Raw genomic sequence first — 18,638 nt, forward strand, 5'->3', positions numbered from 1 at the left:
CCCCCCCCCCCCCCCCCCCCCCCCCCCCCTTACTCTGAAAGGAGGAAATGAATATGAGATACTCTTCAAGACTAGAGATGATCTGTTTTAGGTGAGGACTAGCTCAATATAAGGTTGCATTCTGTCAAAAACAGAAGAGTAGTTTCATTATTGAGGAGCATTCTTGGAAAAATATACTGATCCAATGCAATCTATTACTTAGCTTTTACTGAAAGCCAGCATCATATAATTCTGTAAGCCAAAACCAGAACTTTCTCATCAAAAAAAGTAGTACCCTATTTTGTTACAGTTCTTTTGAATGCACTCATCTGTGAGACAGAAATTCCTTCCCTGCTTCAGATGGTGCATACAAAGGTTTTCTATATTGTCAAGAGTCGTCTATCAAAGAAATTTCTCTTCAAGGTTTATTTATTTACAGACTCTCTTCATTGCTTCAGGCCACCGCTCTTGAAGAAAGAGTCTAATCTTTCTCTTGCATTATGAAGTGAGGGGTCAAAATATGTTTTAACAACCTCAAGGCTTATATAAGCACATCATGGGGAAGGAGAATAGAGACCAAATGAAGCATAATCTTATCACAAGGCAATTTGGCTATAGTCCACCTTTCATATATACATAAAAAAAAGAGAGTGCTTTATGGTCACTCTCTCAACCACCCTTTCTATCTTTCCTCGCTTTGACAGCTAGAAGTCTGTCCTCAGACTGAAATGAAAACAAAGGTCAACAGACTAAGGAATTTAAAAGGGAGGTTTTATACAAAACCCTGCCATTAGAATGCCAATAGCTTTCAGAGCCAAGCATTCCATTTACTAGAAAATAAGGCCTGCTTAAACCAAGGAACAGACTGAGACCATTAGCTCTACTGATAAGATATGTGCACTCACCGTATGAAAATACTCAATCTTCAGTCATGCCCACCCCAGACAGAGCCCAGTGGAATGGCTCAGGATGGAAAAATCTTGGTAGCTTTTTCGGTATTATAGAGAAATATTGCATAGGTATTGCAATATAGATATGGAATGGGATTATGGGCAGCAAGTTAATATAATTCTTTAACAAAATAATTAAATTCTGCACTCATCTTGTCAAAATTTTAATTGAGTAGTGAGTTCTTTCTTAGCCATACATATTCCTATGAATTACTTGGAATGAGTGATACTCATGCAAAGCTATGGTCTCCTTTTGCTCTTGACAGTTTGCGAGTAGTTTTGTCCAGGAAAAAAAGCTGAAGACTTTTGTTTTTTTTTTCCCATATGTTATATCCAATGGCAGACCATCAATTACTCAGGACTTTTCTTGCCACACTACTCTCCAGACAGACACTGATCCAGCTTATCCTGTCCCTTCTATCCCTCAAGGACCGGAAATACCAAATGCACAAATTTCTGTGATTTATTTCCACTTCTCTGTGATGAAAGAAAGAGGGATTAAACCGCTGAGCTCCTTTGTGAAGCTCTGCATCTGTGTATAACATGCCAGACTAACTAAATGAAATGTTTTCTAGACTGTGAACCTGATTAACTGAAGAAAAAAAGTTTAAATATTTTGCATATTAGATATACAAGTCATGTGGCAGAAATCAATAGCTTTTTAAGGAATAGTTATCATCAGATATATATGCATAAGAGTGCAGAATTAGGCTGCACAAGACATATAAATCTGGAACCTTTCTCTATGTTTCAGTAGGAGACTTAGTAAACTAAATGCTCTTTTAAGGAGAGGCAAATCAAGCCTTAAAGAAAACTATTAAAACACACCACCCTGTTTCCAGAGATTAGTTATGTAGGAGACGAAGATAAAAATATTTTTTTGTAGATAGCTGTAATAACTCACCAACAGTGTCGATGCTCAATCTGCACTATTACAACACTGTCTCATTGGCAGAGTTATGAATTGTTAGCAAAGTAAACCTGCTGCTGGATACATCATAGTGCCAGAGAAGTTTTAGCCTGATCATCTCCTCTTTTCCATCACAGAAAGTGTGCACTTCATGACTGACAGATCAGGATGCCAAAGACTTTGCCTGAGGAAACCAAACTCTCCCTTTCATTAGCTTAGCCAAAGATTCCCAGCATCAGTGATAACATTTCATTTTGAAAGTTATGTAGTTCTGACAAGATGTCAACATTTTGTTGAGGGGAGCAAAGTGCAAAGAGAAAACAATGCTTACAAAAATTGCAACTGAACTAGGAGCTGAAAGGAACTGAAAGAAAAAGTATAGCTATAAGAAAGTACTTTCTCTCTTGTAAATAACACAACTTCAACAATCATCAACTAACACAGTAAATGAAAGGTTCTTCTGCTTTAAGCAAATTAGCGCCTCGTTCTTCTCCATCATCTCTGCAGAAATCAAATGTACGTGTTAACAAAAATCTATAATTTTTTTCTTTGAATTCTGCTATTGCAGGTGCCAGCCTGTGTGCTATACCCTGGTGACACTCTTTGATCTGAAATTATTGCAAAACTAAGAACATGTATGGGCTAGCATGCAACTAACTTATATGGGAACAGAACATTTTCACAGAAGTAGTAAAGACGGCTCAAGAACTTGTTTCCCCAAGTTCAGTGTGGCCACCAGATCATGCTTATATCGTGGAAGTAAGACTCCCTACAAGTTTTAACAGTCAATGTAAATTCATTCCAAAATGGATTTATAATCTATTAATGAATCCAAAATGGATCCATTAAAAATGTATTTACATCTTAAACCAGAAGATAGTTGTATCTCAATAATTTGATACCTGAAAGGAGATGATTCTATGATAGTAAAATACTTTAATAACAAAGTAAAACATTTATTTCAGCATGAATAAGAAGGAAAGTAATAATCTTGTGGAGTTGATTTAAAACTTGTTACAAATAGCTTTACAACCCTCTATATAGCCTATGGAACACCATGTACAATTATTAAAATCTATTAGAGATGTGCAAATCCCCTCCTCCATGTCTTCCCAGCCTTTTCTGTACCCAGCTTCAATCTATGCTCTATTTCTTCTACTGCCAGGTAGCTCAGTGCTTCATATGCCATATGCCTCATCTTGCCTAGCATAACCAACTTTTTGGACGTGCTCATCATGTCATCACTGCCATGATGGAGAGAGGAAGAGAGAGAAATGATGTTTTAAGAGGAGATGCTTTTCAGCAGAGCATTCGTCTATCCTTCCCTCTCCTGCAAGCTGCCAGTGTTAAGCAGAGAGAGGCTTAATTCACCACCTGAAAGTTTCCATTTATCACCCTGTGGACACAGACTACCTGTGTCATGGCAGGTCCTAGTTTGAGTGCATGCCTTTTCCAGCCTTAGTGTTCTTTACATTTTTTGTATGTAACAGCTGCAGTCCGCAGTACACGTTTTACGAAAGCTAATTTATGAGCTCCAGCACATCTACATTTCAGTTTTGTTTACTCAGCTTTTTTGTCTCTGCTTATCTAGCTCCACTATCTTTCTTACTTAATGAAACCATTTCAAAATCCTCTAGTTACACTGAGTTTTCACTGAACAAAAGCAGAGAACTAAGCAATACCTGTTAATGCTATATAGCATACATTAACCTTATGTGTAATACTTTTTTTGTCTGCTCTAATTTCCTTTTCCTATCTCCATCCAGATTAGAAAAAAACACCTGCATTTAAGGAGATAAATACTTCCCTGATGGAATAAATTTACTGGGTTGCAGTTTAAACAATTAGCAAAATACACAGCATTATCTAAAAGCTCTGTTAACTCAGTGAAATACATTATGTTTGAAAGCGAAAAGCTTCAGGGCAGACTCATAAATATTATCAGCCTGCAACTTACTTTCCCTCCACCTCCAATGATCATTACTTTGTCAGAGTTATAGTAGTACAGGGCATTCAGCATTTGTCAACTAACTCCTGGGAAAGTACTGATTGAGAGTCTGTTTATATAAACAAATATACAGTATCTATAGCTAAAAAGAAAAATAACCCAACAAAACCAGAAAAAGTAACACAAAACAAACCAAAATACAGTTTCTTCAATATGGACTGTTTCAGAAATAGTCAGCTCAGTCCTTCCTGAGCAGTCTAGTCTTTACTTCATTGCTTTCAGTTGAGCAATCCCCAAATAAGCCCAGTTTGCTTTCCCTTGATATTGTATTTTTGAAATCTGTTGTTAAAACTGTGTTTATAAACTATGGTCATTACTGCTTTTGGACATCTAGAGCCAACATGTAGATGTAATCACAGTAGTAAATACAATTTCTCAGTCTACTGAGGAATGTACTTTTGAAAACAAAGCAAGAAATTTTCTTAAAGCAGGATGATCTCTCATAGACATGTATGTATGTGTGTGTATATATATTTACATATCTATTCTCTCTCTCTCTATATATATATGAAAAAACATGTACTTATGTTGAAGTTATGGTTGATATTTTGACATCAGGAGCAGTTGTAGCACATATTCATCTAAACACAGTCATGTTTTCAAATGACATTATTTTGCTTTAAACTTCATTATTTTATTATCTTAAAAAAGAAGCCTTGAAGATGACATGAAATTTCCTGTGAGCAAAAACACAGCAATACCAAAAACAGACCACTACCCTTATAAAGAAAAATTTCAGGTTTTGCAGTTGGAAAACACAAATGATAAAAATATAAACAATAATATCTTCATACAAAATATTTTTGTGACTCTGATTCTGGTTCCTCTGGCAGTGGCAGCCCCTAGAAACAGAAGGCCTGGGGTCTGCAGAATAGGAGGTCTCCAGCACTGGAAGAGGTGTTGGCTGCATCCTGATGCTTATTCATATAGATTTCAAAAGATACAACATGGAGAAAGTGGGGATTCTGCTGCTCACTCATCCACTTACATTGAAGGGCTCCATTTTAGAAACTGATCATTTATTTTCCACTGCTTTTTTCACAAGGTTAGGTCAGAGAATATTTTGTTTAATGAAAATATCAGTGCCTCTATAGTCCCTGTCTATTATTTCAGTTTTATATGCTAATATTAATCAGCAGTTTCCAGCAAGTTTGAGGATTTTTCTGCTGAGGCCATCGTTCAAGAACTATAACTCGTATTTGACATGCTATCCTCTGGCACCTTTCTGAAATGAAGGGGCTAGAGTTGAAACTTGAGAAGGAGTCAAGTCATGGATCTGGATTGATAATTCCATCCTTTGGGTTCATGTTTTTTGTACAGAAGGGTTTTGAAACACACACTGAGCATTTATATAGCTTTGTAGAGAGGATTATTCTTCCCAATTTCTCCCAAATCCATGTAAGCGTATGCTGTAAGCAGACTCTGAGCCTGCCCAATGAAACAAATTATAGTAACCCCACCAGTAGGAAAGCAGTAGGTTTTAACCTTCTAGTTATTTAACTGCTCTATAAAATCAAACTGCCTTTGCAATTCCCTAGCCAAATCAGTGAGAGGATTCAATAGACAGTGCTAACACGAGCCTCCTACCACTCTTCCAAAAAACTACTGCAAGAACCCACTGCAACTGTCATCACAGGAGGTGGCAAGTAGTCTGCATAGTGATCCAGTACGTGGATTTGGGGATTGTGGACAAAATAAGGAAACATCAGCAGAAGGGAGGCAGGTAATCATCAGGAAAAATAGTACTTTGAACTTTCTTTGTCTGAAGAACAGCCTAACTCATGGTGAAGCATGGGGTCAGCTTTTAGCTAAAGCTTGATTTAAAGATCATAAAAATAAAAGGTAACCTATCAGCAGACTTAGCGTGGCCATAAAATCTTGAGATAATTTGAAGAGAAGAGTGGCTGGTCTGATGTCGTACAAACATCTCACTGCAAAATAAATACCTACCTTTCTTCCTAAAAACGGATGTGTAAAAAGCAGCATAATGAAATATCTTCTCAAAACTAGACAAGAGCGTACAGCATTACTAACAGCCATTTATAGTAGGTGCAGCTGGAAGCCCAGGGTGCCCATGTGGAAACACTAATTGGAAAGCATCTGTAAGCAATGAAGGACATCACTTTGTAGAAACGTAATAAACTTTCAGACAGATTTATTTACTTATCAGTGTGGTTCTAGGAGAACAAGTCTTTTCTCACTGAATTATGCTTTTAATACATCATGTTGCTATTGAAAGAAGCTATTAGCCAATGTCGCTGTGAATGCCATCAGAACAAAATATCAGCACTGTCAGTAAGCAGCAGTCTAGTTGAAGTCTCATTAAATTATAGAAAAAGATCCCAGATGGTTTAGATCATGCTGCACACGGGGGATCTTACTGTTTTGTTTTTTCCTTCTAACTGAAATTCATCCCCTTGTTTTGTCTTCTCTCAGGCTTTTGCTGACTGCTCCACCCAAGGCCCTGTAGAGTTAAGGCCAGGGCTCTCCAGAGCATCAGAAGTCTGCCTCATTTTCCTCTTCTGCTGCAAAAGCTGGGACTGTCTCTAAAACATCAAGACACTTCAAGGCTACATGTTACTTTTCATCAGAAGCCATGGGTCAATCAAATGAGGTGTTTGGAGAGAAAAAAAGCCAAAAATTCTCTCTTCTGTGAAATAGAGGAAAACAAGGACATGCCTTCTGTCTCTATTCTGTCTATATCCTATATTGCCTTTTAAAGAGGAAGACTTCCCCAAATCAGTGAAACTTCCTGATGCTTAATGAGCTATATGAAAGGGTGAACAGAAAAAGAACAAGAAGAAAGGGGAAAAGGGTGGGAGGGGGAGGGAAGAGGGGGAAAAAAGAAGAAAAAGAAAAGAAGAAAAAAAGAAGTCTCGTTTTATAAAGTTACAAATTATTTTTTACGGCTCAGGTAACTGCAATTAGTTATTACCTTCAGATTAATTTTTCAGTGTTGCTTGCTCTTTCTATTTCCCTCCTCCTATATTTTGTACTATAATTTAGATAGTGTGAGCAAGCCTACCAAAAAAGCATTTTAGCTTTTTTTTTAGGCCAAATTTTTAAGGCAGAGAAGCAGTGAAGCAGCAGTGAGGCCACACTGTTATGAACTACTCTGCCAAGCAACTTGTCAAGGGGCTTCCTCTACATTTAGTAACTAGATGTCACTAGAAAATTGATGTCTCTCTATGGAAATATTTTTTTAACAGTTAGAAAATTCCAGTAATTTCCTCTTCTCTAACTGTTGAGCTTAACATTTCCCAAAGACATTTCAGGAGATGGTTTAAGCAGGGAGTCAGTTAATGTTAAACTGGTACCATACAACTCAATGTTTCAAAATGCTATAGGATATTTTTGTATTTAAAACCATTAAAAGTATGTTTTTAAACTACTTGTTGGAAAGAACGAATACCATTTCTGCAATAAGAAAAATACTTTGTGTAGAGAAGAGATGCTTGAAGAAACCTCAATTTTCTTTCGTTTCAAAGGCAATTAATTTTCCTTCAATTTCTTTGTAATTAATTAAATGTTCCATAATTTTAAATAATATTGAACTCATCCCCTAAAAAAAAGCCTTTCTGTTTGCTTAACACAAGCAGTGCATTAAACACAAGCAATGTTATGGAGCCTTTGCTATCCTCTAGCCACATTATTCAACTGCAGCCATGGCAGAGGAAATTTATGATGTCTCATGGCCTAGGATTGTCATTGCATCCACATGAGAACATTGTTACACCTGGACTTCAAGTGGCTTTTGGCCTGATGAATGCAGTAACTCAGCAAGGGGCTCTTTCACCCTTTCTCTACTCATATTCCACCCATCTGAAAGAATATCTTAATCCTGACCTTCCAGATAAGGATACAGACTTACTAAAACACATACTCTCATGCAGTGATGAGAGGAGACAAAATATCTTGATTTAATCTTACTGACTCGTAAAATAAATAAATAAATAAATAAATAAATACAGAAACTACATATATTGCATATTCCTGACCTTACAATTTGCTTACCAAATCTTTAGTGGCCAAGAACTACAAGGCACATGCCTAAGACATAACCCAGAAAGTGTTTAAGTCAATTTACACATAGAAGATGACAGTGTCCCTTGAGTCCTTGTGGTTTATCACAGATAAAGCAAAGTCTACTTGCAGAAAATTCTGAAGGCAACTTATATTGATGGTTCCAGCAACACCCACTTGCTGCAGTCCTCTTACAGCAGGGATTTTTAATTGTGCACAAGCTCTTATGCAAGTAGCCTTTTTTCTGGGGTGTACAGATATGGTGGACAGCACAGCGAATTCTCTCAAACACCCATAAATCAGAAGTGGTCATTACTGATTATATTGTGTTTCATACAACTTGCACATGCACAGAAAGAGGCCAATCGCTTTTCAATTAAGGAAGGTTGTGGGACTCCTATAGGTTTTAAAAGGTTGTTTGTAAGCACAAACCTCATTTAAAACAACACAAATTTAATTTTGAGACATAGAAAATTAGTCTGATTGGTCATAAGGGACCCAAGGTATGACCTTCTCAGCAGCTGAAGATTGAGAGCTTAGACTGGGCTAAGTCAGTGATTACAGGGCTTACTGTGAAATTATTTTAGGATGTAACAGAAAAGGAAAAAATCCACAGTGCTCCTTAATTGTATTTCAGTTAGAGGGAATGTAAAAACCTCATTTGAATACCTGCAATTGCTATTGATAAACTTCTGAAGTGGTCCAGGGAGAAAAAGAAGGGTTTGTCTAAGTGTAGTTCCTCAGCATTGTGCCCAACTGCTTTTAGATTGTTCTAAAAAAGAGATTCAGGGAGGGAGCGTTTTTTTCACAATTCACTTGAATTTCAAAAGGTTAATTTGCATTTCCATTTTCATAACTGACAACTTAATTCGTTGCAGATGTTTTAAAGAAAATGTAGAAATAGTAACAGAAAAAAAAAAAAGTTAAAAAATCAGCTCCTAAGCAATATAATTTTAAAACTTTCTGAAGAAGACAACAATCATAAAATTCCTTGTTTTTTAATATTTTCCTTTTCTGTTTGTGTTCAAGGAACTAATATAGCTCTGTCAAATAAAAAGCAAGAAACTGACTGAGGAACCAAAATAAATTCTGAAACTATGATGAAAAGTGTATTTTGACTCCAGTTTTCAAAAGACATCTCTCTCTGAAGCTGCTGTTTCTGTTGCAATAGTTCTAATACTTCTCTGTGCTAACATGGCAGAAAATATCAAGGATAAGCAACCAGTTTACTTTATTCTAAGAATTCACTAAGATTCCAAAAGGAGAACACATATAGAAAAAAGTTCCTACCCACTTCAAGTCATTCCAGAAGGACTGGTGAGAGAACAACTGCTTAAGATCCTGATGAGATCCAAACACAAGTAACAAAATACTGCAGTTCATCCCACACAAAGGTAACCCATTTTACTCAGCTTCCTACCCACCTCCTTGAACACCACTCTTGCTGCAGTGTCAGCTCAGAGCAGTCTGGAATTTTTATAAAATTGCATATGAATTGCTGGGATTGCTTTAGTTATAACAATCATTCCTTTAACTAACAATTACTGAGCAGAGGTGCTATGTGAATTATTAAATGACAGTCAAATAACTGTGAAAGGCCCTGTATTCAAGTTTACTAAATTCAGATCAAACTAGTAAGAGCTTGGATCACTACTTGTTTAGAATTAACAGCCTAATTTAATGATAAAAACTGAATCAGCTTTAAACTAAGTTTAAATCAAACTCAAAATACTGAAAAATATTGTAATTAAGGAATCAATACCTATTCAGTTTTGTAAGCCTGAATTTCTGTCCCAAAAAATGAGACATATATGATCTACATTTTAGATCAAAGCCAGAAAAAAATGAAGACTAAGTTATTGTGTTCACACATCCACTTCCCTCAGAGTACTTTCTTATCATAATATAGTACTAACTATTAAGCTTTTAGAAGTATTCCGAGGGAGATCCATGAGCTCAAAATTATCTCTGAAGCTGAACTTCTATCCCTGAAGTTAGCCCTGAAAGAGTTCATTTGGTCTTGCAGTTAGGCCACAGAGGAAGGCTGCACTAAATAGCAGACTAAAGCCAGATATGTAGTTCCACTCTGACACCCTGAAGTCCTACCAGGACACTGAAATGTGACCCTATGATAACTAGACATTGCTAGTTATTTGTCTCCCACCTACTTCCTGGAATTACAGTAGGCACCAGCCCAAATTACGATTATTTTCAATATCGGGTAAGCCAGAATTTATCCATACAGTAATTTCTGGGGTATTATCCCCAAAGTTCTTATGTCTTAAAATATTCTTAAAATGTTTTTCTGCAACAAAGACACCTTTTTTTATTCTTCTCTCTTTTCTGACAAATTTGAATAAGTTTAACAGCTTCAGAAGTTCAATTTTTATTCTGAATAAAACCCACAACAACCCAAACACAAAACATTTAGCTAAGATGGATGATTTACCAAATTTGGAGCCTACATTTTGTGGCTCTGTTGAAAAACTGAGACTATTTTTTAAGATAAATTTTGCTTTTATATGAAAACATTCTCATGTTATTTTAATACCTATTCATTTCTGTTTCCCAGTGGTACAGAAATACATGAAAATGAAAAATATAATAGGCAGTCTGGGAAATTTATTCCTATTCAGAAAATGTATTGGAATGGCTTCCAGTCAAATTATACACAAGGATGTAAGTAGGATGGTTTGTGGGAATTCTTTTAGCCTCAACAATTTCTCTTTATCTATTCATCTATGGTTCAGCTAGTTCACTGATAAGCAAATTGACCTGCAATCTCCTTCTGCCTGTATTAATCATATGTATTATAGGTTCAAAGCACCCTTTTACAATGTAAAGGAATCACAATTTATCATTCAGGATGAAGACAGTGAAATGAATGTGTTAGCTTTACTTCTTTAATTTACAAACATTGAAATCTCTTCTCACCAAAGTTATCTCTATACAATACTGGAGAAAATCAGCTCTTATCCTCCCAGACAAGGACCATTTTCATCCTATATTCAGGTGTGTTTTACAAATTGGAGCTACTTTCTTGAGTGACCTTCATGAAACAATTTCAAGGAACTATGTTAAAAAACCAATAACAAACACCCTTCCCTACCCCCAAGTCTCCCCAAAAAGACAAGATGAGAAAGCATTTAGCAGGATCTTCCAAAATAACTTCAAACTTTCATACTATGAAGAGCAGTGGTCATGGATGCAAGTCAACTAAGTAACATTTCTCCTTTTTGTGTTAGAGACACTGAAGCTGCCTTCTCCTAACACTCTACATCACTGTCTTATCACTACATTGTTATTACTTTTAGAAAGAAAGTTTTTAAAGCATTTAATATAATAGTAATAATATTTGAAGAGAAAATGTTTCATTAGTAAAGACAGGAGAATTTATGAGTAAAACATGGTCTAAACATATGCCTAGAAACTCGTCCTATAGCAAAACAGAAGATGATACTCAACACCTGTGGATTAATTGAGCCCATGGGTCATTAAGCACAGGTGAAGGCTCCTATGACACTAGGATGCTTGAAGCCCTGTCAGTGTCTCACAATTGGTCGCTCTTGTTTGAAGACCACACAAATATGAAAATAGGAATATATGGAACAAGTACAATGAAGGAGCCTGGTATAAATGAAAGAATATGGTAAGTGTGCATCGTGGGCTGCTGTCTTCATGGTTTATGCATCTTGACTATGACATTGTCCTTACGAATACCTTATCACAGAAGCAAAAGCTTTGGTGGAGCAACTTGAAATCTTAGAAGCATAGAATCGTAGAATCAGCCAGGCTGGAAAGGACCTCTGAGACCAAGTCCAACCCTTGATCCACCAGCACTGTGGTTACTAGACCATGGCACTAAGTGTCACATCCAGTCTTATCTTAAAAACCTCCAGGGATAATGAATCCAGCACTTCTCTGGGCAGCCCATTCCAATGCTTGATTACCCTCTCTCTAAAGAATTTCTTCCTAATATCCAACCTAAACCTCCCCTGGCACAGCTTAAGACCATGTTCTCTTGTCTTACTGCTGGTTGCCTGGGAGAAGAGACCAGGCCCCACCTGGCTACAACCTCCTCTCAGGGAGTTGGAGAGAGTGATGAGGTCTCCCCTGAGCCTCCTCTTCTCCAGACTAAACAACCCCAGCTCCCTCAGCCTCTCCTCATAGGACTTGTGCTCAAGTCCCTTCACCAGCCTGGTTGCTCTTCTCTGGACCAGCTCCAGCACCTCAATATCCTTCCTAAACTGAGGGGACTGAAAATTTTACGTAGCCTGTCTACCTTAAGGTGAAGATAAATATTTTGATTGCAGCTTCAGCAATAAGGAGTAAGAACTTCAATATAAGAAAAATTAGAAAATGCAGTGTCATACTGAGTGCAGATAACAGTGTCTCACCATGCAGTTTAGGAGACTGAATTTCTTCTTGTAACTTGTAATATATAAAATTTGTAATATATAAAATCAATAACACTAATATAAACATAGTCTCAATGTGTACTCAACTGTATTTATTGAAATCTATTCTTGTAGGTCTAATGGTAGACACACAAAATCATTACTTAGAAATGAATATTGTATATTATATGTATTAATACTAAGTTTTATTCTTTAGGACTAACAAAACAGGAAAGAAGGACTTACCATTCTTCTTATAGAACATGATTTCTCCTTTGAATTCTATCTTTTCCTCCAATGATTTCTCAATTTGAAGAATCATCTGCTCATTTGTTTCAGCACCAAGTAAAAATTTGCAGCTGCAGCTCTTCTGCATGACTTCAGTCCGTGCAAACCCAGCAAGCTCACAGAAGCCATCTGAGCAGTAAACTATGGGGAATCCCTTAGCCACCTGAGCATTTGCAAGGATGAAGTTACTATCTGTAGAGGAACACAAAAGTAAAACATGAATTACAGTCTAAATTCTACACCATTTGACATAATACTTCCTCAATACTTTTAGCTTCATAAGAAGGTGGCACAACTGGACATACATTTAAAAAGAGTCCCAGTCGTCTGCAAACAAGAATCTACTTGTTACTCTGGAATGAAATCAAGTCTCATAGTCCACAGATCACCTTCATATGATGGTTCTTCATGGCTTGGTACAGCTTTCCTCACCACATCCTCATGGCATACTTTATGGTAACTAACTCTGAGATAGATGTCAGTACATTACAACAACCACTTGACTGGTGACAAACATCTAAGTTTTGAAAAAATTTGAAACATTATGTTATGCTGCCATTCAGACTACTCTGGAGTCTGAACAGACACAGCAATATCATAAAAGGAGAATCTCTCTATGCTCTTGATAAGCTTATGTTGACCTTTATCAACACTCAAACTAATTTCTTCTGTATAGTTTTGTAAGGGAATCCTTAAAAGTACAGTTGAGGGACATTCCAGGCTGCATGGGTATTGTTTGTCTTTTCTCTCTCTCTCTCTCTTTTTTTTTTTCTTTAAAAAAAAAAAATTTCATCTAAAATTAGTCAGCTGTCTTCCAGAGCCCCACCATACCTCTCCTGTCTGAACCAGGCACATAAAAGATTCACCATTCTGTTACACTTAATGCTCTTTGTAAATTTTCAGTGAGTTTAAGCTGCAATTATCACGTATGATCCATTCAAGAATAGTATATTGGTGTGGACATCAGGCAACAAAATGCAGTGTTCCAATTTGATTTCAAATATTTGGCAAATCTAATAACTGAACCTATTGGCAGCCTAGTAGCTCATTCCCATCCCTTGCTGAAAATGTCCTTGGAGGTTTTGTGCCTCAGACCTTCATCTTCATCTTATGTTAACAGCTCTAGCACTTAGTCTTTTTCAGTTATCAGGGAGACTCTTTCCAGATAAAACTCCTAATACAGGTTTTTTTGGCTTGTATGCTTCCTTATCTTGAAGTGAAAAAAAAAAAAAAAAATTATGGGAGGAATCTGTCTAAATTTGACATTGAGGAAGGAAAGACTATTTTTTGCCTATTGCTTGTTAAGGAATGTTTATCTTACAGCTTGCTAGCAGAAACTTAGAGAGTCTAGTCCCAAGACAGATACCTCTCATTTTTCAGACATATGTGCATGTAGATTCATGTGTATGTATTAGGAGGAAATACTATTAACTAACCCATAATCCCTTGATAAATATTCAAAAAAGAGAAAAATAATGAACTATTTTAATGGAAAACTTAGGTTTATATGCCTAAACCCCGTACAGGGATATATTATTCATGATTGGGAAGGGAGGGACAGAATTCATAAAGTAAATTAGAGGAAAAATAGGTCTGCTTTTCAGTCTGAACTGTCACAAAACTTCTACATCTGTGGAATTCCAACAACTTCAGCTAGGTTACTCTTTAATTACTCAAAGGATAAGATACTATGACTTATACTGCTAAGATTTCAGTATTTTAAAGACACTTGAGATTTATGAAATGATCAATTTGCTCTCAAGACTTTCTTTCAGTTACCCACATTTTGATTAAATTTAATTAAAGTCTTTCAATAAATGATTGGTATGTTAAGGCAGAGTTTTTGCATTCACCAAATAATGTGTTTTAATAATGCATTCTGGTTCAGTGCAGTGCTTGACTTAGCCTGTCATTTTTATTTGCCTAACTAGGGAATAAGTATCATTACCATTCATGCACTAACATGCTGCTTCCCCTGTCAACACAAAACTAAATCCCCACACTGCCAAAAGAATTAAAATCATATGCTTGCAGTACATAATGACAGTGTTACACTGCAAGACACACATACTAAATGCATCTGTAGCTATCAAATTAATTTACTTCTGGGTTTCCTATTGTTTAAGATACAATTATGTGATGTAAAGATTGCTGTTGGTTTTTTTTTTTTCCCCAAATTCTAATTGTTATGAATTTCAAGAAGCAGAATATGGAACACCGAAATGACAGAAAAGATAGAGATGATGTGCAGTAATGTTTGAATATCATTATGAACAGGAATACACTGGAGCCTACCAAGCATATCATCGTTTTATGAAAAACTTAAGGTGGCCAAACTCTATTGACATTTAGACCAAAATAAACCCCGAATACTATTGATTACTTTAACATTGATAGAAGAAATCTGTTTACTTCTAAATACCAATCCAGTGCAAGCTATAATAAGAGGCAATCTTCCTCTTAACATCAGCAGATTCCTGATAAGGCTTGTAAGCCTAATTTTACTGAAATTTTTGTATACAACAGCAAAGTATCAGTATCAGAAAAATGCAATATTTTCTGTTTTTACTGAGCTTGAAGTTCAAACATAATTATGAGAGATGCACCTGTAATCCCAAATTAGTACACTAAGGGACATATATAGATAACTTATAGAAAAATTTCTTGTAATACTAAAGGATCAAGAAACATGATGTCCAATAATTACACATATCATCAAATTCTTCAGTAATATTTACTAAGTGATAATTAACATTTACTTATTACATAAAGCAAAATTTTTAGAAACTTCATATCTTAAAATATTCTGCTTAAAAGTTTATTTACTTCTTTAATTTATTTTCATAGCTTGAATTCCTTAATATCACTTGCTATTACTTGTGCATGTAAAGCACAATAAAATATTTCCAAAAACAAGTACTGAGGGTAAAATTTCTGCCATTAGGGAGAAATGGCTCCAGTGTTACATAAATAACAAACACAGCATTTAATTCCCTGATCTTCAATGACAGCTAGCTAGATCTTAAAATATAAAGTAAGAAAAATGACATCTTTAGAATAATTTGCTAGAAATCTATGGACTGGAAGACAACACGTTTGATTATCTTTGAACTTACAGTAGGCAAGTTGCAATGAGTGATACAAACCTATCAGTCTGTATATTTTGGCATATGTTTGTGTGTAGATTGAACACTTCCATAATAATATAGAAGTTCTTCAGTTACAAATTATTTTTTCAGCACATTGGCCTGAATATTAAGGTATTTTATTTGGGTTGCTTCATCAGGAGACAATACTTGATTATTGATAGATAATTTTTTAATTTTTTTTTTTTTTTTTTTAGATAAGAAAATACATTAAAGCTAAATACTTATCTCTTGAGAAAGATGTAACCTTGAGGCTTTAGGACTATTTAGGACTAAGGGAATTTGGAACAACAGAATAGAAATGCGTAAGAAAGTACAGATTTGGACAAAACTGTATTAGCACTTTTCAGCTCAGAAATTAAGTGCTATAATACTGTGCAAAAGAAATAAAAATATTCAAATTACATACTTGTATATTAACTTTTGATAAAATTACATGGTTCTGTGTTCAGGTCAGCACGTGATGTATAAAGGAGGATTTAAATGTGTTAAGATGGGACAAGAAGCCTAGACACAAAAATATCCAACAACGTTCACAAGGTTTTCCTTTAGCAGCAAGTCAGCAGAGATGGGTGAATATGACAGGTCCATAACTAGTCAGCACAATCTAAAAGCAAATTTCTTTCAACTGTGATTATTTTACTTTAAGCTAGTTTTCTATAAAGATCAAATTAGTTTTTCACATGAAAGTTGGAAGGAAGAATATTGAGAGCTTGAATGCCTGCATTCATTTTGGAAATAGGACATACTGGAGAGGACAGGATATTGAACAACAGAAGACTCACATGGCTTCCAGTAACCTCTGCCAGAAACACAACGCAAAGTCAGACACGATCTGACAAGATGAACCAGAGCCATGCTAAATACACCTTCAATCACAGACTTACACATCGTTACCTGGTTTCAATGATCTGATAGCCAAAAATTATAACCAAAGAAACAGAAGATATTTATATCGCATGCCATCTGATACAGAGAATCATGTTTGTTAATCATCCCATGACGGAGTTTCAGAGTTGAGATAAAGAAAAAGTCTTTACATAATACTCTTTCTCCTAATTAATGCACACAATTTATCTGTTTGTAAGGACACCGTGTTACATTTATATTCTGCGCTCCTTTATTAAATCTGTCATATCTAGCAAAAAATGACAAAAGGATTTTGCTTTAATACTGTAGCTGTATTTGCTATAAATCCCATCATTGTGCTTCTCCAGTTTTTTTAACAGTTCTTTTCAATCAAAGTCCAGATGGTTTCAGGAAGAGAACACCTATCTCACTTCTTGTGCAACTGAGCAAAGCCAACCACCATCTAATTTTAAATATTAAATTATTTATGAACTAAAGGGGAAGAAAAAAGTCCTACAAAGGAAAAAAAAATCTGCAGCAATCAAAGAAGCTGCATTAATCAAGCAAGTGACTCACACAGTTACTCTATTGATTGTATTGTCTGTAATTCTTCTGGATGAAAGGATTTGCTACACTGAGATTTGATTCCACAGTTCCCACACAGGCAACTTAACAAGAGAAGTCTCATTGCATGTACATGCAAATTACTGTTACAGAGAACATGACCACATTAACAGTTAAGATTACTGGTTACTGATTAATTGAATGATTAAAGTAGCATACGAAAACATTTATGTCGGCACATTTAGATACAAGTGAATTTAATTAGAATTTAAACTGTTTTGCCAAATAAAATCCTCTGAATCTGAGATTAAGATGATTTTTATAATGCATACACTTCCAAATATTAAAGTTCCTCATGAAAAACCTCAGTGCAGTTGACTGGGTCACTACTGTGAGGTGAAGATTTATCTAAATCTAACCAAGTCAAAAAGGAAGCTGATTATGTTGATACTTCTTCCCACCCTTCACTAAAAATTAATTCAGATTCCAATGAATTTACAGTAGTACAGTGAAAGGTAAAACTATTGCATTATAAACTACAAGTACGGACTGATGAACAAAAGACCTCTCACTGTAACCGACTGTAACATTTATAATTGATTTAATTGGCCAAGTCATTCCATTAAAAGGAAATATATTCATAAAATTGGGTAATAGCTACAAATTCAGAGTACAAAATGATATTTGAAGTACCTAGCCCTATGGACTCAGCTCAAGGGGTGAGCTGCATAGCTCCCATTTAACCTGCACTGACAAAAATAATTCCTATTATGTAGAAAAGTTCTGAATTCAGCAGCTAAGAAACCAACCTTTCACTTTGTATTTACAATAATATTTAGTCTAACAGTGAGAATGCCTTACTGTGTACAATATTTATAGCTACAAGAAGAGTTAATATGTAATGCAGTTCAGCATAGAGGTATCTAAGGAAAATTTGGGCATCTGGAAGCTAAATCATCCCCTAGTCTTATTGATAAACACAGATCATAAGGCACTTAAGAGACTCAGTGTTTAACGATCTTGAACCCAGCTTTCATTACCTTTAGTGCATCAGGTCAATACTAGAATAATGACTGTAGCTTTCTTCATGACCAATAAAATTACCTATTCCTAGAAGAAAACACGCCAAAAAGCCAGACTCTGTCAGAGTGAAAGGAAATAAAAATAGAAGCAATAATAAACCTCATGATGAAATGGGCTCCTGGGGTCTTACACAGGAAAAAAAATTTGTTCTTCCATTAGAAATTTCTGTGTATGTTCCTATTGTTTTCCTAATCCAGTATCATTTGCATCTACCTGAACTCTACAATATAAGACTGAGAAAGACTTTGTTGAAATAATAGCACTGCTGCTACTGTTCATTTATGATCAAAAAGCACCTTTCAAATAAACAATCAGTGCAATTGTAATGGGTGAACTATACTAAAGCAGAGGAGCTTTTAGCAGAGACTGCTTTCAAGTTCTTCAGAATTGAGCTCCACTAGCAGAAGCATACACCTACATCTTTTCCTCAGAAGGAAATAC

At 35.7% G+C, this 18,638-nt stretch overlaps 1 protein-coding gene across 1 annotated transcript in view; it reads right to left on the minus strand.

Annotated features, from left to right (window-relative positions):
* Positions 1 to 18,638, minus strand: part of LOC114056547 (potassium voltage-gated channel subfamily H member 8-like) — a 94,159-nt gene that overhangs the window by 20,183 nt on the left and 55,338 nt on the right. Inside the window, exon 2 of the mRNA XM_027881833.1 lies at positions 12,514 to 12,747. Coding sequence (XP_027737634.1) covers positions 12,514 to 12,747 — 234 coding nt within the window. The remainder of the gene's footprint in view (positions 1 to 12,513; positions 12,748 to 18,638) is intronic.

The sequence above is a fragment of the Empidonax traillii genome, unplaced genomic scaffold (assembly GCF_003031625.1).
Source record: "Empidonax traillii isolate 1590-97213 ecotype Southwest subspecies unplaced genomic scaffold, ASM303162v1 scaffold96:size1206935, whole genome shotgun sequence".
In the NCBI taxonomy this organism is placed as follows: domain Eukaryota; kingdom Metazoa; phylum Chordata; class Aves; order Passeriformes; family Tyrannidae; genus Empidonax; species Empidonax traillii.